The sequence below is a fragment of the Dipodomys spectabilis genome, unplaced genomic scaffold (assembly GCF_019054845.1).
Source record: "Dipodomys spectabilis isolate Male_0828 unplaced genomic scaffold, ASM1905484v1 ptg000219l, whole genome shotgun sequence".
Classification (NCBI taxonomy): domain Eukaryota; kingdom Metazoa; phylum Chordata; class Mammalia; order Rodentia; family Heteromyidae; genus Dipodomys; species Dipodomys spectabilis.
The window spans coordinates 2,981,320-3,001,848 of NW_024870896.1; the positions used below are offsets into that span (position 1 = coordinate 2,981,320).

The 20,529-nt window shown below is 46.3% G+C and overlaps 2 protein-coding genes across 2 annotated transcripts in view; both read right to left on the minus strand.

Moving 5' to 3' along the window:
- Window positions 1–699: 699 nt before the first annotated feature.
- Herc2 (HECT and RLD domain containing E3 ubiquitin protein ligase 2) overlaps window positions 700–20,529 on the minus strand; it is a 152,931-nt gene continuing 133,101 nt past the window's right edge. The window contains exons 81-93 of the mRNA XM_042697406.1: window positions 19,601–19,762; window positions 17,316–17,407; window positions 16,985–17,124; window positions 14,278–14,465; window positions 13,144–13,341; window positions 10,932–11,015; window positions 5,805–5,946; window positions 5,445–5,639; window positions 4,824–4,936; window positions 4,076–4,266; window positions 3,170–3,275; window positions 2,682–2,894; window positions 700–1,740 (exon numbers count right to left, since the gene is read on the minus strand). Of these exons, the coding sequence (XP_042553340.1) occupies window positions 1,468–1,740; window positions 2,682–2,894; window positions 3,170–3,275; window positions 4,076–4,266; window positions 4,824–4,936; window positions 5,445–5,639; window positions 5,805–5,946; window positions 10,932–11,015; window positions 13,144–13,341; window positions 14,278–14,465; window positions 16,985–17,124; window positions 17,316–17,407; window positions 19,601–19,762 (2,097 nt within the window). The 3' untranslated portion in view covers window positions 700–1,467. The remainder of the gene's footprint in view (window positions 1,741–2,681; window positions 2,895–3,169; window positions 3,276–4,075; window positions 4,267–4,823; window positions 4,937–5,444; window positions 5,640–5,804; window positions 5,947–10,931; window positions 11,016–13,143; window positions 13,342–14,277; window positions 14,466–16,984; window positions 17,125–17,315; window positions 17,408–19,600; window positions 19,763–20,529) is intronic.
- LOC122122964 (KATNB1-like protein 1) lies at window positions 6,909–8,041 on the minus strand. The gene has a single exon (XM_042697408.1). The coding sequence runs from the start codon at window positions 7,915–7,917 to the stop codon at window positions 7,006–7,008; it is 912 nt and encodes a 303-aa protein (XP_042553342.1). The 5' UTR covers window positions 7,918–8,041; the 3' UTR covers window positions 6,909–7,005.

Sequence of the window (20,529 nt, forward strand, 5' to 3'; positions counted from 1 at the left end):
TACAATTTCCCAAAATGAAACATTGTTTTGTCTCTATCAGTCACTGCTGATCTGATGTTCAAGTACAGTAAGCCTGTAGCCAGCTTTCTTATGCTTTTATTCTCTGCAGTTCCCTTCCTTTGGCCAAGAGCTTGCTGTACATAAGCAGCCAAGGTCATCTGGACAAGATACCCTGACCCAGCCATGGGGACAGGAACCCTAACTGTGGAGATGGATGTGGCTCAGAGAAAGCCAGAGGAGGGGAGCCTTAAGTCCTATAGGCAACTTGGGTCTTGACCATAGCTGCTCCATCCTCCTCATGATCATGCCATTGTCAATTCAGTGTTTTGTTGTTTTTATTTGCAAGTCCTGGGACTTGAACTCAGGGCTTGAGTGCTGTCCCTGAGCTTCTTTTGCTCAAGGCTAGCACTCTACCACTTGAGCCATAGCTCTACTTCCGACTTTTTCTGAGTGGTTTATTTGAGATGGGAGTCTCACAGACTTTCCTGCCGGGCTGGCTTTGAACCATGACCCTCAGATCTCAGCCTCCTTTGTAGCTAGAATTATATGTGTGAGCCACCAGTGCCCTGCACTTTAGTTTTTATAACCAAAAGCCTGAGACTAGAATTGCTTAACCATCGATGCATCAAAGACGGATTTACTTTTTGGTTGTAGCAGATTCATGTGTGCTAGTGTAACTGGTTAAGAAAGCTCAACCTACAGTTTTGTGACAGATGTTTTATTTATAGGGAATTAAAATTTCAGCATATACATGACACAAACATATGTAGTGTACTTTCCATGATAGAAGTTACGATACTGTTCACAGAAAGGCCTTGAAGGAAATGAAGGAAATTACATAATGCATATGCTAAAATGGTACAGCTGGGGAGAAGGGGTAACCCAGTGGCCTTTTGTTTATTTTTGTTTAAATAATCTCTGGATGCATTCAAGTAATACTGATCATTTAATGTTCAAAAAGCTTTTTAATAAACAAATTCAGAGTAAAATTAGTTGAAATATTAATAATATGATTTAATTGGTACACAGTATTTTCAATATACAATCAAGATGATGCACAACACATAAAAGAAAAAGAAAGTAAAGGAAAGAAAAGTTGATTGCACCCACACGTTAAAAGGCTTTTGTTTTGGGGAAGCTGCGGTTCAGTATTTATATAACATTTACACACTGTAGTAAACACAGAGTCCTATATGTAGTGCAGCATTAGGGGTAAAGATTCTCTCAGATCTCAGAAATGGACGTCAAGTGTCTATGTGGCTACATCGTGTTACATGCGCTTGGGCTGATTTTCCTGTCATCACCCTGCTCACTCTGATCCTGGATGGGCAGTCAGTCTCTCCACCCACTTCCCACACACTTAAAAGACTGCGATTTCTCAGACACATCAGACATTCTGCAATCTAAAAGCAGCACTCTGCCTGCTTGCTCCACCTCTTCTTGCTTCCATGATGGTCCGTCACCCTCTTAGTGTCCTGTCAGATAATCTTGTGTCGAGTCTGAAGCAAACGAATCCGCATCCTCGTTGTCCGAGTCATCGCTGCTGTCGTCAGCAGCCGGCTCGCCCGTGAGGGCTATGCGAGCGTAATCGTCTGTGTCTATGGATTTGCAGAAATGGATGGCATATTTCAACTTCTCCTCAAGCACCTGTTTACAGGAATACCGGGGCAACTTCAGCAAAAAGAAGCAAGTGTATGATTCTGGAAGGAAGTGATCGGGTGGGTTGTATTTATCCAGCACCTGTTGAGGGAGAATATTAAATAATGAGAGACTGTGCCGCGCAATAGGTATAACTTCAGTTCTATTTTATTATGTTCAGTCGATTCTAACAAGAAAAAAGTCATGTAATCGAATAACAAGGTAGCAGAGAGCACAGAATCTAGCCAATTTGAAAATTAACAAAGAGCACCTAGTTCCTAGGATTTTCAGTAAAAACTAGCAATTAGTTATGGGGATAACAAAATGCTATTCATGCATTCCAATAGAATGGTCCCAGCATCCCTTGCTGACACAGATGGCAGCCCCACTTGCTTGTCGCAGGCCCTACAGTGGGGCGGGAAGGGTCTCGGACGCAGCACTCCCCCACCTTGGGGAAGCTCTCTGGAACTCCAACAGTCCTCCGTCAGCCACTTCAGATTAAGAGACTAGGAAGCAGTACGAACTATGGACAAAATCTAGGAATTACTACTTTTTAAGAAAACCTATATGCATTCTTAAGGATGTCCTTGAAAGATCAATCCTTTTCTCCCTAGCCAGAGATGTGGGTCAGGCTGGGCGAGGCAAAGAGCCTCCCTGGGCATCCAGGTTGACCAGAAGGCAACTGTTTCTCACCACTGGACCAGGAAGTTACAAAACCAATCAAAATCTTCTCCTAGGACTCATGAATGGTTTCGTTTTTCTCAGCAGACTGTTATTTAAGTGATTGACCTGATTCAACCAAAGAATCAGACAGATGTTTTCCATGGTGTGTGTTTCAAACCTAGAACAGGCTGACATAGGAGCAGTATGTACTGATGATGGGCAGATACTTAGATCCAGGATCATAAAACGGAGCCTTCAAATCTGAGAGGCTGCGTGTTCTCTCTTTTCATTTCTATAAAGATCAATCTGCTGCAGGATTGTGTGCCAGGGGCACATCACCTCAGCTGATGCTAGCAAGACGTTAGCCTGCTGAGCCTTACCTGAATAACAAAGTCTCTGCCCCGGAAGTCAGCAATGGTCCTGGGCAACCTTGTCCGGCCCCACACAAAGCGAAGGAAGAGGGAGCGCTCTGTGTTGGAGAAAGACTCCATTACCTCCCAGAACCACTGGATTAGGGACGCGGAGGGCTCGATTCCTTTGTAGGTTGCCACTGACTTTAGAAGATGCAGTGGGATGTCTGGGCTGCCACATACCTGTGGGAAGAGAAGTAGGAGGGCTGGCTGAACATTTCCCATCACAGCTTCCGTACTACATCCTGCTTTGGGTCCCAGGTGGACCCTAGTGCAACCCTCAAGCTCAGCCTCATGTGGGGGTGAAGAGGGCTCACACACCTTAAGGGTGTTTTCGCTCCATTCCATGCGCATGGGTCTGAGATTTCTAAATACAAGATTTTAAGGAAGAAATCAACCAGGGATACTGATGGGGAGGGCACTATACAGAAGGCTGGCACAGGGTGGGGCCTGCATACCATTGTCTCTAGTTCGTATCCAGTGAACAGAGAAAGAAGGGGCACGGGCACCACGCGGGCCATCCCTTCCCGGACGGCAGCCACCTGCTCATCAAATTCATGGAGTCTGGAAGAAAACAATTTACTTTAGACTTCTTTCTTTGGTGGTGTTGACTTTTGTTCTCCACACAGTATGGCCATCACAGGGTGCCCAGCCCGGAAGGACGGAGAGAGAGGCAACAAATCCATGTTCTTTACGGAGAGAAACGACTCCAAAGCTTTACATAATACTGAGCTCACCTAAACTGGCATACCAAAAATGACTCAACCTAGCTACTCTGCACATACCAAGACTCAAATCTCAGCAATCGTAGCAAACCCAGGAAGGAGCCAGAATCTGACATTGCAGCATCAAAAGTGAACAGTCTAGCTCAGGCCTAATGCACTACACAAATCTGGGGCAGATGCTGTGCTTACAGTTCTTGAAACTAGTTGAGGCTCTGGAGCAGACCCAACACCCATGAGAACCACCTGCAACCAGAGTCCAGCAAGCAAAGCCCATCCGACATGCAGGGCCCGGCCTGAACACTTTGCTACACCCCGGCTGAGCCAGCTGTGGTGCCTTAGACGCATGCTCATTTGGCCCTGCTGGCAGCTGCTTTGCAGAATGCACCTGTCCCAGCCACAGCCCTTAAGAGACCCATCCCCTAAACATCCCCTATTCTAGTGAGACTCAGAAATTCTATGTATAAGAAACACTCAGACATCTGGTCACAAAATATGCTTCATGACCACAGAAAGATCATAATGGGAGCTAGAACCATTAGCATCTTTCCCTCTGGGGGAAAAAAAACCCCAAATAAATTATCTAAACAACGACTTTTGCTATTTATAAAGGCAAAGCATTTGAGGCAGATGATCACAGACCTGTAATTGATTGCCAGGCGGACATACTCTGCACGGTTGTCCAGGGTGATATGTGTGTGCTTGGAGCTGAGCTGGATGTCCTGGCCGCTGGCACTTGGGACAGTGAAAGGTAGGCTCATGGCCTCGAACTCCTCAGAGGTGGCTTCGTTGTCACGGATATACATGAGCCCAGGAATAAAGTCTTTATCGACCTGTCAAGAAGGAAAGGAGTCCGTGTGATGGATCAGGGTTGTTTCTGAATCACAGACCCCAGTCCACCGCCAGCACCCTCAGTCACAGGATCTGCCTCCCCAGGATGCAAGTGTACACGTGCACCAACGCATAAAAGATGGCTACACAACAAAGCATTTTTTCATCACCCAAGAAGCTGGAGAAAGGACTTAGGTGAACAAAAGATCTTAGCCTTAACTGCTGAGAAATAGCTGTAACTGATGAGGGATGGCTGCTTCTCTAAGCCAGGGAAGGGGATGAAAGGCAGAGAGGGCCTGGCTGGGGTTGCCCCATCAGGCCCCTTTCTGCCAGCCCACGGCACTGCCTGGCTTCCCCCACAAGCTCCTGCACAGAGAGGACAGCGAGCCTCCTTTTCCTGCAAGAATACCACCAACTGGATGGAGGTCAAGTTCTAGAGGCCAACTGGAGACCTCTCTTCATGCCTGGCAGGGGATCAGAGGTTAACAGCCCAGTAGAGCTGGAGCAGGCTGTGCCTCTCAACCCTTGCCACCCCTGCCCGACAATCCAGGCGAGTCACCTCACTGAGGTCTGCGATGGTGAGGCTCATCCCAGCCAGCTGCTTCCACACAGGCTCGGCGAGGTTAAGGCTCAGGGGACTTCCGGTTCGGATGGCAATGCCCAGCAACACTCCTGATCATTCCAATCACAGGGACAGAGGGGCTTAGGACAGATGGCAAACTTCTCAGGTTCATTCAAACAAGCCATGAGGTTAGCATTACCCAAACTCTCAGGTCTGAATCTACCATTAAACAGTGTGCCCCAAGCCAGGCGCCGGTGGCTCACACCTGTAATCTGAGCTACTTAGGAGGTTGAGATCTGAGGATCATGGTTCAAAGCCAGCCCAGGCAAGAAAGTCTGGGAGACTCTTATCTCCGACGAACCCCCAGAACCACAAGTAGGGTTGTGGCTCAAAGTAGTAGAGTGTTAGCCTTGAGGGAAGGAGCTCAGGAACAGTGCTCAGGCCCTGAGTTCAAGCCCCATGACTGACTAAACCAAAACAAAAATTATTTTCATTGGTAAAGGTGCTGAAAGTAGGTATTTCTAACATCTACTACCATTTCCAGACAATACACTGAGAGCAGATACTAAGCTAACTTTCGAACTGCTAGTGCAGTGTCAGATAACTGAGAAGACCCACCCAGGAAGCGGAACATGCTGCAGTGCACGGGGGCCCTGGCGGCCGGGTTTAGCAGGTAGCAGTCTCGGTTGGCTCCAGATTCGTCCCTTCCATTTGGAGTCACGATCAGAAGTGGAGTGAGTCCATTCTGCAGCTCCTCACAGATCTCCGCTATGGACTCACTGTAGCCACCCCCGCAGTCATCCACAGATTCACCTGCGGGAACAGAGCGAGCAAACTCCCAAGCTGTCCTCGCCTGTCTGTGGGGATAGCGCTCTGGCAGCTAAGCTGTGCTGGCTCCCTGGGACTTGTGGCTCCTGTGTCTCTCTGCCCACCCCCTCCCAGGAGCCACAGATTCACCAGTGTGTGGCCAGTTCTCACCCACAAACTTGACTTTCCACACGCGGTGAGGGAGGAGGAGGCTGTCGGGGCTGAAAGAGCTCATCTTTGCACACATCTGCCCAAAGACAGACTTGGTACCATCGGGGCCTGCTAAGCCGCCTTTGCTCCTGGAGCGCTTGACCTAGACAGGAGAAAGAACAAAGAGCATGAGACAGCTGTGGTGGTACAAGGCATATTCCACCCATCACCTGCGACACACAGCAGGCCCAGGGCTGGTCGAGGCTGAATAAGCACGTTTCCAAGCAGTCACGTGCATCATGACCCCTGATCACGTGGGGTGCGGGCAGCCGTGTTGCAATTGTGACAACTCTGCCTTGATACGGACCTTCTTATCTTATAACCCGAGTGACGTCACCATCTTCACCGCCACTCACTTCTTCACTACATCATCATAACCTCAAAGGAACAAGACCCTGGACCTCCAAAATCCATCCTCCTTGAGGACTCGTCCCTGTGGTACCTCCTGCAGTTTCTGGCCCAGACTGTGCTTTGGAGGCACTTCGGAAGCTTAGCCTCAAGATGATGAATGACAACTTGAAAAGTTGGAAAAAAAAATGTTTCTAAGACTGTATTTTAGGGCAGGGATGTAGTAGTAAGAGAGCTCATTTAGCATATGCTTAAGGCCATGGGTTCAAATCCCCAGTATTTTTTTTTTTTTTTTTTTTCAGTGTGGACAAAAAAAAATTTTAATATTGATTACTTACTATGGTGTTTCAAACTTTCAAAGTCTTTTCTACATAAGAAAATAGCTGCATCCATTATAGTGTTTCTTACAAAACACAAAAATTAATGATTGATTTTTGTAGTTCTAGTAATAAGTCCTCTCTTATTTCCTCATATAGTATAAATGATCTTCCTTTGCAGGATTGCAGTTAAGACCAGTAGTTCTTAAACATTGTTACCAAATAGCCAAGCATCCCAAAGCAGCAGGTGAACAATCTTCACAGTGCATTTCCACCTCTCTGAAGTTGGAGCTGCTCCTTTTGGATATTTTTCCACTTCAATGTGAAGTAGATTGCTACAAGTTTCATTAGTGGTTTCATTATGTGGCTTTTGAAAGAAAAAGGATTTTGATTTTTTCCCCCCACAGTTCACAGTTCTCAGAAGAGACCTATTTGGGGAAATCATATCGTCCAATGATGTTCAGAATAACCAGATGCTCCTTAGTAGATGAAATCTCTCAATGCAACTGTAATAAATAAGCATCTACATCCTTAGCTATATTACCAGTATATCCTGGAACCAAAGTAAGATGGTTTTCCTGTTCCCACAATCCACTTAATTGTTGTTTTAAAATCTTAATATTTCCATCATTTATAACGTCTGTTTTGGATGACAGTTCTGACCACCACCTTTTTATTACTGCTTGAAGCCAGTTTAGACCAACTATTACATACTCTTCAAATTTGCTTTTAAGTAATGACTTTACTAGAGGCAACAAGTCTACACAGCAGCCAAGTGAGACATACTGCTTTTCTTCCTGCAAACTGTTGGTGAGCACAGGGAGGCAATCTACCACAACTCCAAGATCTTCTATCCTCACTAAGTATGCTACAAGTTCACTTATACTTCTCTTTCTCCAGAACGTTAAAGCTACATTCAACCTCAAATTCCTGCTGAATAAAACTTGAGCCATTGTTTCATGATCCTGAGAAACCTCAGAAAAAAAACCACTAAATTTTGATGATGGGCTTTCTGTTTGTGAAGAACCAGCTTCACTGGAGTTAACCAAGTACGTTCGACTATCATGGTGTGACTTTTCAGGCAGATGGCCTGCACAAGCCAGCTCATTTTCTTTATTTGCCATGTCACAGCCCCCACTTGGAAGGGACTGTCTTTTTCTGTAACAAGGATTTGGGAAGGGATGATAAACTTTTTTTCTGTGATAGATCACTTTACGTAGTTTATCTGGGCTTTTCACAGCTTTTCCCACTGTTCTATTTATGTAAGCAGCCAACTGTTTTGGAGATTTCTTAACCTCCTTCATGTTCTTATTAGTGAAACTGGAGTTCCTTTTTCTAGGAAGATCAATGGGATGACCCTCAATATTACAAAAATTTCGTTTTTTAACATTGTGGGTTTCAGATGCCATAATCCTTTAAATACCGGCGCCTCATGGTGCCGCGACGTCCCAGCCCAGCCCCGCGCCGACGGACGCGCTCGGCAGCCCGGAGCAGCCCTCAGCTCCCGGCCGGGCCCGACTCGCAGCCATTCAAACGCCGCCGCGCCAATCCCCAGTATTTTTATAGCTTTTGTTTTTCTTTCAGAGCTGAGGACCGAACTCAGGGCCTTACGCTCACCAGGCAGGCGCTTTTCCACTGAGCTAAACCCCCAGCCCCAAACCCCCAGTATTTTTATGCTGAGTCTTCCAGGAAAAGTCCTCACTATCTGTAACTCACTTTAGGTGAGTTCTAGGTTGAACTTAAAACAGCAAATTCTCCTTGGAATTAAGACTAACAAGAAAAAGAAGCCAGGCACCAGTAGCTCAAGCCTGTAATCCTACTGACTTGGGAGGTGGAGATGAGGAGGATGTCAATTCAAAGCCAGCCTGGACATACACCTAGGACATGATCTCAGTTGGCAGCAGGACACTGAGACACACCACCTCTCGTTCTAGCTGGGTGGGACATGTGAATAGGCGGAGCATGGCCTAGATATATGCTGAAGTCCTTTTTGAAAAATAACGAAGGCAAAAAAGGTGGAAGGGCTGGATGCTGGTGGCTTATGCCTGTAAGCCTAGCTATTCAAGAGGCTGAGATCTGAGGATCATGGTTCGAAGCCAGGAAAGTCTGTGAGACTCTTATCACCAATAAACTACTCAGAAAGAGCCTGAAGTGGCGATGTGGCTCAAGTGGTAGAGCGCTAGCCTTGAACACAAAGAGGCTTAAGGAGAGTACCCAGGCTCAGAGATCAAGCCCCAGGATCTGCAAAAAAAAAAAAAAAGTTCAGGCCGTGACAGTTTGCATACCTGCCAGCCTTGCCACAGATGTGCACATCCAGGACAGAAATGCTGGTATCCTGTGTTCACCTTGGATTCACCAAATGTTCCCCTACTCCGTGTTAGTTTGGGTCAAAAAAGACTTGTGTGGAGCATTTTCTAGCCTCAGGAGAGGACACAATGTCCTGAGCATTGTGCCGTGAGACACTTGGCTGGGGAGGCTGAGGGCACAGCTGTACCACAGCAGCCCATTTGTTAATCCTCACTGTACACTGGCTGAGCGGAGATTCCCTGCCTCTTTTCTTTTCTTTTTCTTCCTTTTAAAGAACCTACTCTGTTTGCTATCTACCTAATTCTTTCGTTCCCAAAAGGGCGTTGAGCATTTCTGTAATGCACAGCTAGGGGTATAAAGGCAAGTAGGAAAGAGGTTCTTTTTGAAAATCTAGGATGAGAGAGAGAGACAGGAGCAGTGTGGAAAGCAGTGTGGTTATCCGGGAACTCCAGGCTCTCAGCAGGAGGCTTCACTGGTGCCCTCCAGGCCTGGATACTCCAGTGAGAGCCCGGACTGCACGGAGCCTGCGTGTCTTTGTGGGGCAGGTATCTGGTCCAGAAACAGTCAGTCACTGTGCATTCCTTAACTTAGAACTTCGCTCTGTCTCCCCAAATGACGCAGAGCAAACCGAGATGACCGTGTAAGGTGGGGAAATAAAAGCTTTTTTTTTTTTGAATGAACCTACTAAACAGCCCATTTATTTGTGGAACTGGCTGACCAACTTGCAGCCTGGAATTCAGATGCTCTGACGTTCATCGGTGGAGAAAGCAATCCCACCCATGTGGTCACATGGAATGTCCAACAAAGCACAAGAGTTTGATGTCTTGATTCAAAATGCCCCCAAGTATAATTTCTAAAAAAACCTCTAGTCATGTAATCCACATCAGGGCAAAAATCATGTGTTAATACAAAGGTTTGGGAACAAACGATTTGTTCTTCACGGCTGTTTCCGATCCAAGAGGCATCTGAGAGGCGCGGCCAATTTCACTCATGCATTTTAAAGGTCAAGTGTCACACATTATCATAATCACTGGCCAGGACTTTTCTTTAATTAAATTCTTAAGATGGTAAGTTTTTGGAAGAGTTGGCAGTGGTATCAATTCCTTCCTTCTGTGAGCATATTAGATATTCTGAGGTATTAAGCTAGAAAACTTCCAGAACCAGAGAGGGTACAAGGCCTGCAGGAATGCACACTTTCACAGCCTACTGTCTGCACTTAAGCTAAGGTGGCAACTTAAGATGCAGTATAGACAGCTCTGAAAAAATCCTCACCAAAGGGATCTCCCGAGTAACGATGTGGGAGATACATATACTTCATTCAGAGGGGAAAGCAGCGATTAACAGAACACAAGGCTCCAGCTTTCCTTCTAACACACCCACACTCCCACCAGAGAGGACATAGTATTTATCACTATGTGCTGTACTTGAAAGCCAGGAAGGCTCAGTCTTCCGGATCTGAGTCTGGGCAGGTGGTTCACTAGCCCTTAACCCTCCTTCCAACTGCCTTTTCCTTCAACGTTGACTCTGCTCACTGGGCAGCCAGAAAAATGTGGCTTGATTTCATTTTTTTCCTTTTCTGCATCTTTTTCTTTGTTTTTTTTTTTTGGGGGGGGGCGTTATCTGGAATAAATGTTTCTTACTTTCATTTGAAAGAGAAACACTTAACTGGGCATCTGTGGTTCACACTTATAATCCTAACTACTGAGAAGGCTGAGATCCAAGGATCAAGGTTCAAAGCCAGCCTGGGCAGGCAAGTTTGTAAGACTCTGTCCTCCAATAAATGACTCAGAAGAAGCTGGAAGTGGTGCTATGGCTAAAATGGTGTAACACTAGACTTGAGCAAAAAGAAGCATTGGGACAGTGCCTAGGCCGCCGTGAGTTCAAGGCCCAGGACTTGCAAAAAAAGAAAAACACTTAAATGTTGATGCCTGAATGCCTTAGCATCAAAGAACTTCACACCCAGGAAGCATCACACACAGGATGGTGTGCTCTTTAAGCATGGACTCACAAAGGCCCGCTGCAAGGATACCTCCCCTCAGACTGCAGCGACATGTTTTATACCCTGAAAAATAAAAGCATCTCTAAGACCATGTCACAGGTACGTGCTGTGTGTTACCTGGATACGGTTCAGCTCCACAACAGGACCGTGTTGACGATCTCGCACCATGGTGGCTTGCACTACTTTCCGGAATGCTGCCTCCTAAAACACGTCAGACAAAATTTAGAAGCTAAAGTAGAAAGCGTCGTGCGTGGAGAAATGATGTCATTATTGCTTAATATTCTCTGTTCCTCAAAGTCAGGCTTCTTGAAACAGAAAACTGTTAATTCTCCTTGTTTCAGTTGCAAGGTACCAGGGGAGCAGTTTGGCTGGAGAGGCCAGGCCTTTTAGAAGACCAAGGCACAGACAGAGCGGCGAGGAGGGGAGGGAGGGGGCGTGGCCAACACCTGCTCCCATTCTGGTCTCTGTTAAAAGCCTTGTGAGAAGCAGCATCAGGTCACAGCAGCACAGGTGAGGACAGCTGTGGGACCGCCAGGGACATACCAGCAAGAATACTATCAGGGCAGGGACATTCCGTGGTTGTAGGAATCAGTGGCAGCAGGAGCAGGGCTCTCCTCTGCATCCCTCAGGGGCCCAGGAAGCTAGAGCGGAAGTAAAACTAACAGGCCTGTGGCAGCAGGCTTAGATACTTCCTGCCCTGGGTCCTGGCCAAAAAGAGCTAGTTACAGTGCAAAAGAGTTTTAACACTGCAGACCAACCAGAGGCCCTGCTCTGGCAGCCAAGGGGTTAGGGCTGGATTCTGATTCAGGTTACCCTTTGTTTTGCTCTAGTTGTCAAAGGCCCAGAGTCAACTCCTCATGCCCACTGATGTCCACTGTCACTGCTTGTGAATACACAAATACCCCACTGAGGACCTGGACTAACTGAAGGAGCTTCATACTGACTCATGATTTCTATCTAGTTCTATCTGGGTAGAACAGGAAGACCCCAGCCAGATGGTTGGACTACTGTGACACTTGAACCTCTTTCTAAATCATCTCATCAAGCTGCTCACCCACCAGAAGCTTAACCACTTCTAGTAGCAGGGCTTCCCTTTCCTCTTTTTCTCTGGCAGTACTGGGATTTGAATTCAGGATCTCATGCTTCCTACAGAGGCACTCTACTACTTGAGTCATGCTCTTAGCCCTTTTTGCATTAGTTATTTTTCAAACAGGGTTTTGTACCTATTCCTGGGTTGCCTCTAATCTTCCTGTCTTCACTTACGGGCCAGCTAGGATGACAAATGTGCATCACCACATTTAGCTTTTATAGGCTGATATAAGGGTCTTATGAACTTTTTGTCTAGTAGGCCTTGAACTATTAATCCTTGCCTCTTGAGTAGTTAAGATGACAAGTTTGAGCCAGTACATCCATATTGGCAGGAAATGTTTAATTTCTTACTCAGACATTTTATTTCTAAAGGAACTCTAAATTACTAAAAATGTCGATGGGTTAAAACCAGTCTGGCTAATTTCAGATGTCCTCATTCCTAATTCAACTCCTACCCTTGTGAAATTATCTGCAGAGCTAGGTTTGGTGGCTCATGCCTCTAATTCCAGTTCCTTGGGAGGCAGAGATCAGAGAGGATAGCTGTTTTGAGACCAGGCCATGCAAAAAGGTAGCAAGACCCCATCTCACTAGATAAGCTGGGTAGCTGGGCATGCGGATGGGGATTTGTGATTCTAGCCACAAGAAAGGCTGTAGGTAGATAGATCACAGTCTCAACACAGCCCCAGGAAGAAACGTAAGACCACACCTAAAAAATAACTAAAGCAAAGAAGTTCAAGTGGAAGAATGCCTTTGTGGTAATGTGAGGCTGAATCCACACCCACTGCCAGCATGGGGGAAAAATTTCACAATACCAGCCACTGAGCTTCTAAGCTACCTCAAATAACTCTTAGCTCCCTCTGCTGGACATCTCTGGGAGAAGACATCACAATTATTTTTCCTTCTTGTATTGATGGGAAATTTGCCCTAAAAACTCATGGCCAAGCAGGCTGAGAACCGCTGTGTGAACAAAGGCTCAGCTTTATGGATTGCATGTCCCCCCCCACCCCACCCCTATTCTTTTAGGGAGATGGAAGAAAGAGATTGCAAAGGGAAAATGCATCACAATACTATTATGTTTTCAGACAAACTCCAAACGGGAAGAGATTTTTGTCTAGTTTTTAATACACAGTAACAGGCTGGCACACAGCTGCGTGACTTGAATTCTACAGTCTACATTCCTGGTATAGGGATTTTTGTGGAGCTAAAAGTGACCACTGTGCCCCAGATCTTTAAAAAGTACCTTTCCCTGAGATATCAGGATCCCTCGGAGTGTGTCAAAACCAACAGAAGGCCCAAGTCCAGTTTCGTCAAGAGAGCCCTCCAGGTCAAACATGGGGATGCAGGGGCAGAAGAGCTCGGAGATGTGGTGCAGCAGCAGCAGCCGGTTCCTCAAGGAGATGATGGGGATCTCCTGCAGGTGGTTATACTCCATGGGGACCTGCAACATCGAAACTGGGGAGTCAATTTCGGTGTCAAAGGCACACGCAAGCCACAGTTTCTAAATGGATTTCTGTCTGTTTTGCCCATCGTGGGGCTTGAACTTGGGGACTATCCCCTGAGATCTTTTTGCTCAAGGCTAATGTTCTACCACTTTGAGCCACAGTTCCACTTCCAGTTAACTGGTGGTGAATTGGAGTCTCATAGACTTTCCTGCCCAGTGTGGCTTTGAACAGTGATCCTCAGATCTCAGCCTCCTGAATAGCTAGGATTACAAGCATGAGCCACCAGTGCCTGGCTCTAAATGGATTTTTTTTTTCTTCCATCCATTAAAAAAATTTCTTTATTGAGATTAAGTGATTACATAAACTTCACAATATTGTGCGATAGTGATATTTAGCTAAAGTCACAAACACATTTTAACCTTCACAAGGTGAACTGTCATTATCATGGTCTATAAAGCTTATGAACTTGATTTTTTTTTTAAACCGACGCATTAGCATTTCTGAGTTGAAAAATCTTACTGTGTCGTTTCTAGAATAAGGTTCTGAATAGTTTGAGACCAATAATGTAAACTAAAGGGAATGCTAAAAATATCAAGTCTACATATTTACTGTGAAAAATACAGGGCATGTTATTATGAGAATCGTTTGGTGTTGTTTATGTGACAAAGAAGGCAAGCCATCGATATACTCAGGTTTGGTTAGCTGGCATGAATATTAAGATTTTGTTTTTCTCTGGTGCCCTTAGCAAGCATTCTTCTACTGAGCTATGCCTTCAGCTCAGTATTAAGGCTCTACAAGCAGTTTTTAGATTATAAACTGAATTACTTTGAATGAGGCTGTGTGTGGCTGCACACTTGTGATTAAATACACAGACAGTAACTGTCACAGGCATCCCTCTCCCCATGTTACTTGCTGTCCCGACCAGTACTGACCTGTGCAGGGAGCTTGCCAGCGCTGGCCGGTTTGCTGGTTGACCAGGCAAGGGTATGTGCCGAGCCGCAGGCCACACGGTTGACCTTCTTACCCTGCAGGGCAGCTACCAATCGAGGTCTCTGGATGGCGTTGGTGGTCCCATCTCCTAGTTGTCCCTCGTCATTGTCACCCCATGTATAAACTTCACCTAAAGGAAGGGAATTTGGAGTAAAAACATGAATACCAGGACAGGTGAATGTTTTCCCATCACAACAGCAATAGGCACTACCCTTCTTTGTGTTCGTGTTCTCCTCTCTCAAAATCAACTTCTTGTGTGACCCAGAAGTGAATACACATCCAAAAAAGCTGGCTCTCCCTCCACAGCCCGTGTGGGGTCATACCTTTTCTGGTGGGAGGCACTCGGCCCTGATTATCCAGCCTTAGTTTATAGGACTAGATGTGCAACCGCAGCAGCTCTCAATCAGAACAAGTATCGACGAATCAGATGGAAATACCCCTAACAATCCCATCAGCTATGGCATGGTACATAGAGGGAAAATTTTTTTTTTAAATCTTTTTTTTTTTTTTTTTTTGTCGTGGGGCTTGAACTCTGGGCTTGGGCGCTGTCCTTGTGCTCTTCAGCTCAAGGCGAGCGCTCTACCGCTTGAGCCACAGCACCACTTCCGGTTTTCTAGGGTTTATTGGAGATAAGGGTCTCACGAACTGTCCTTCCCGGGCTGGCTTTGAACTGCGATCCTCAGATCTCAGCCTCCTGAGTAGCTAGGATTACAGGCGTGAGCCACCGGTGCCCGGCTAAAACTTTTTTTAAAAAATGAACAAAATTGGGCTGGGAAGGTGGCTCAGTGGTAAGAGCTCTTGCCTTGCATGCCTGAGGCCCTGGGTTCGATTCCCAGCAAAAAGAAAAAATCCGGAAGTGGCGCTATGGCTCAAGTGGTAGAGCGCTAGCCTTGAGCTGAAGAGCTGAAGGACAGTGCTCAGGCCCAGAGTTCAGGCCCCACGACTGGACCCCCCCAAAAAAAAAATGAACAAAATCTCAGTGTTTATAGAGTATAGATATTCATATCCTACACGTAACATTATTTATACAAATCATACTTCTCAGTTTACCGTGTTGGGATTCCAACTATGAAATATTACTGTAAAAATATTCTAAGGTCACTCACCGGTGCCTAGCATAGAAATAAGCTTTACGCTCTCTAGAGATATCATTCGTTCTGTTGTGTCTACAGAACCTCCGTAAGGTATCGCACCACTGCCTGCAGACACACAGTGCTGTGCCGCGTACTCCTTCCTGCTCTCAACACGCCAGTCCTAAAGCATTAGGTGGATGAGACGCAAAGGTCTTGTTGCAAAGAGGTGTGGGGAAGGGTCTCAGTTGGGAGTGACCGAGCCTTCACCCAGAGGGTGGCTCAGTACGTGTATAGGCGGGGTGAAGGCTCACAGGGGAGATTACACAGGGAATGATGGGATGCGAGGTGCATAAGGAAGAGCAGTCCAACCATGACATGAGGGATAGTGAGACCCAGGTTTCTCCACTAGAGGAATGACTTCTAAGTGTGGAAAAAGAGAAAAATCAGAATGAGCTCCATAGTAATAAACCAGAACTAAGGGTCGTGGTGTGAAATCACAGTTTTCAACATATATAAACAGACAAAGAAATAAGCATAAAGTGTAAATTTGAGTATTGTTTAGATGCATATTCTCTGTCGACCAATGCCTGGGGAGCAGAGACCCTCTAACTGTCATGAGCACATGTATCACCTAGATCTTCTAAATACCATTTCCCCTCTAGAGACACCTGGGCTCCTTGGGAAAATGTTCAATTCTAGAGCTTGGGGCGTAGAAAGGATGAGATGAAGCTGGACTGTCTTGTGCTAGAGGAAGAATGTAATCATGACAGGCGCACATCATGACATAAAGCCAAACAGAAAACAACCTGAGGATCGAAACATTTACACTTCTGTAAGTTCATTTAAAAATGTTCGATTTAAGCCAGGCGCCGGTGGCTCATGCCTGTAACCCTAGCTACCTCAGGAGGCTGAGATGTGAGGATCATGGTTCGAAGCTGGCCCAGGCAGGAAAGTCTGTGAGACTCTTTTTTTTTTTTTTTTTATTTTTATTTTTTGGGTCCGGTCGTGGGGCCTGAACTCTGGGCCTGGGCACTGTACCTTAGCTCTTCAGCTAAAGGCTAGCGCTCTACCACTTGAGCCACAGCACCACTTCTGGCTTTTTTTCTTTTTGCTTATGTGGTGCTGAGGAATCAAACCCAGGGCCTCAGGTATGCAAGGCAAGCGCTCTACCACTGAGCCACCTTCCCAGCCTGTCTGTGAGACTCTTATCTTCAATAAACCACTAGAAAACCAGAAGTGGCATTGTAGCTCAAATAGTAATGCCCACCTTAAGCTGAAGAGCGCAGGGACAGTGCCCAGGCCCAGAGTTCAAGCCCCACGACCGACCAAAAAAAGAAAAAAAGTTTGATTTATACTTTTTATATAAGTCTAACAGGTAGGCTAATAGTTAAAATACTATATATTTAGCTCAAAACTGTACAGCCTTTTTTGTTCCTATGAGGACACCTTGCTCAGAAGCCCAACAGATGGACTTGCAGGACCTTGCAGTGCTGCAGCCTGTGCTGCAGTGCTAACTTGAGAAGCCTTATTACATGTATGGCCTTGCATGGTCTGCCATGTCAGGCATCCCACTTACCGTCCTCTGTGCAGCACACACAGTGCAGGGAGCCGGTGGCAATGGCAATAACTTTCTTCCCCTGCAGCCCCTGGACCTGCCGTGGTCTCCGCACGTGATCGTCAGATCCATGGCCCAGCCTGTGATAGTCACCTTTGCCCCTGCAAAGAAGAAGGATGGAACATACCAGGCCAAGGTCATCTCATGTCTACCCTTCCACCCTCCTGGTGCCAGCTTTATACTGCAGGATGCAAATCACAGCCCGCCGTAACCATCATATTCCAGTCGATGAGAAGGCATAGTTCCAAGTTAAAGGTCTGGTGTGGGTGAGATTAAACAGGATCCTGCGTACCATGTATAAACAGCTCCAGATTTGGTAAGGGCGACAGAAAACTGAGATCCACATTCCACTTTAACTACTCCAAGGCCAGTGAGAGAATCAATCTGGAAGGGGGGCGGGAGGGGTGGAGGGCAGAGAGGGAAGGTTCAATTAGACTCCATCAAAGTCACTGCTGACTGTTGCAACCATTTTGCCTGAACTAAATCTACTAAGAATTCTGAAAATCCGTACCTGTGTAGAATATTTAGGACAACTTAAACCCACCTCTACTTAACCAAAGAGCTCCCAGGAAGCAAGCAGAAGGAGCATCTGATAGGTAGCAGACATGCTGACATGGGTAACCGCAGGACCCAGCACACATCACCAGTCAGGGGACACTTACCTGGGCTAGACCTCATCCCCTACCAACCCCCTCTCCAGGCCCATAAAGAGGCAGCATTGGACAACAGAGGAGGGATAGCTTGGAGTAACTAAGTCCTGTCTCTCTATTCAGGTCATCTAATTGGTAATCCTGTGACATATCCCTCCCTATACCGGCACATCTAGGGTTTAGGACCCTCCTCATTTAGCACCCCAGGGTCCCCTTGGATTTCACTTACCTGGTCCTCGTTTCTCCTTACCCAGCAAACTGCTCACTACCTCTGTGAATGTTCTCACACTTAAGTCCCCATATTTCAGTATAAATTTAAGCTAACCTTTCATTTGCTTAGCTAGGGTCATTTCTGGCCCTGTCACAATGGCATAGGCATTATTCTCTAACCTTTCCACGCTTTAGCATCCTAATAAAGTTCAAAGCCTTTGACTAAAGCTGCCTTAAAGTCCACAATAGAACATTTTTCATAAAGGTGAAAACTCTCCTGCAATATATGATGTGGTTAAAATATTGTATACTCGTATGGGACAAACAGCTAGAAATAATGGAAAGGGAGACAGCCCTAAGTCAGCAGGTCAATGTGACTAAGGGAATAAATTATTATTATTGCTGCTGCTGCTGCTGTTGTTGTTGATGGTGGTGGCTGTGAGGCTTGAAACTCAGGGCCTGCGCACTGTCCCTGAGTTTTTTCACTCAAGGCTAGTGCTCTACCACTTTGAGCCAGAGTGCCACTTCCAGTTTTCTGGTGGTAATTGGAGATAAGAATCTCACAGACATTTTTCTCCTGGGCTGGCTTTGAACCATGATCCTCCAAATCAGCCTCCTGAGTAGCTAGGATCAAGGTGTGAGCCACTGGTGCCCAGCTGGGAATAATTTATCTAATTTTCGCTGATTCAAGCTGCTACTTTCTGGGTAGCACCCTGGAGGGAAGAAGGCTATGTGGTTGGGCCAAGGCCCTTTCTCTGTCTGACAGACCTGGGCACATGCCACCTGGTGAGTCAGCTGCAGGTGTATCTGTATGCTGTGTCACTCTCTGTTCTATATTTGAGTTCTCCAAGCCCAAGAAGGGAGGAAGCTGAGAACAGACAGGATCTAGCTTTCATTTACAGTATCTATGTCCCAAGTCCACACATAGAACCTGAACTACTCCACACTTTGGGCAACCAACACCTACAGCTTAGTCGGCCCAAGACCTAAATAACCGATTCCCTGGGCATCTACTAACCATCCACTGACAAAGGCAAAAGTCAGTCTGGCAATATTCAGAAATTGCCTGGTGACTCCTTTCCTGTAGAGCAATGCAAGGGGCCCTGATCAACCTTGCCAGCTCAGTACCGCGTGGCCTCTGCGTTCGACTTCTCACAGACTCAGTCCTTTCAGCAAGCTCTAGTATATGTGCCATCTAAGCTGAAGTGAGGGGAATTATGAACTATCTCTCTCCTCCAATGTGTCTATATACGAAATAAAACCACAGGCTCTTGGGAGCCTTGTTTGGATTATATCCAGCCCCGATGGGCTTACAAAGAGCACTTCAAATATCTTAATGCCTTGGACCCATATTCACTTTGTGCTCAATTCCCTCATGTATTTTTCTTTTTTCCTTTTTTTTTCATCAGTTATGGGGCTTGAACTCGGGGCCTGGGCGCTGTCCTTGAGCTCTTCAGCTCTAGGTGAGCACTCTACCGCTTGAGCCACAGTGCCACTTCTGGTTTTCTGGTGGTTCATTGGAGATAAGCCTCACGGACTTTCTTGCTTGGGCTGGCTTTGAACCGCCATCCTCAGATCTCAGCCTCCTGAGTAGCTAGGATTTATAGGGTGAGCCATCAGCGCCTGGCTCCAGTGTATTTTCTGTAAGAAGGTAAATGGGAGCCTACGATGATCCTGAGAAGCACCGTGGGGACAGCAGTGGTAGGGCAGGAGATACCTTCATGGGCACTTTGCAGCCATCACTGCCTCCTCTACCCAGCTTGCCATAGTCCCCATCTCCCCAGGACCAGACGGTGTCGTCATCGGTGAGGCAGAGCGTCTGGGCGTCACCACTGCCACAGGCAATGTCTACCACACGGTGGCCCTGAAGTACTTCCACCTTCAGAAAAAGGGGACACAGAGGTTAGCCAACCACACACAAAGAGAAGAATTTACAATGCCACCATTTTTTTTTTTTTGGTTGGTTGTGGGGTTTGAACTTAAGGCCTGGGCACTGTCCCTGAGCTGTTTTGCTCAAGGCTAGTGCTCTACCACTTTGAGCCACAGCATCACTTCTGGTTTTCTGGTGGTTCATTGGAGATATCAGTCTCATAGACTTTCCTGCCTGGGCTGGCTTTGAACCATGATCTTCAGATCTCAGCCTCCTGAGTAGCTAGGATTACAGGCATGAGCCACCAGCACCCGGCTCCAATATGTTTTTATACGAGTGTTTGGAACTTTTACCAGGAATGAGCAATTTTAATACAACTAAACAGCAAACAGTTGGCCTCTACCAAACTATATCGTATCCTCACTTTATTCATGGCTTTATTACCTGTGGTTTTGACCATGTATGGTCTAAATAAACCCTAAAGCAAAATTTTTCATTCTTACACATACTTGACAGAACTCCACATACTTGAAGCGGCTCTTAGACTCAAGGTACTGTTAGTTTTGCTTAGTTTTGTGTGCTCTGTGGAGTGTTTTCCTTTTTGGGAAAAATATTCCCCCAAAAAACAAGGTGAAAGTTACTGTGCATCATTTAAGCGACAAAGTGAGAAGTTTAGATCTGCAGAGCGGTAGCACATGCTTGGTGGAAGCTGAATGGTGTCATGTGAAGCCGTACAGTCCTGCACACTACGCATCCTGAGCAGCCATGGTTGACTT

Excerpts from the sequence above, each read along its gene's own strand:
- LOC122122964 (XM_042697408.1), bottom strand. The coding sequence starts at position 7,917 with ATGGCATCTGAAACCCACAATGTTAAAAAACGAAATTTTTGTAATATT.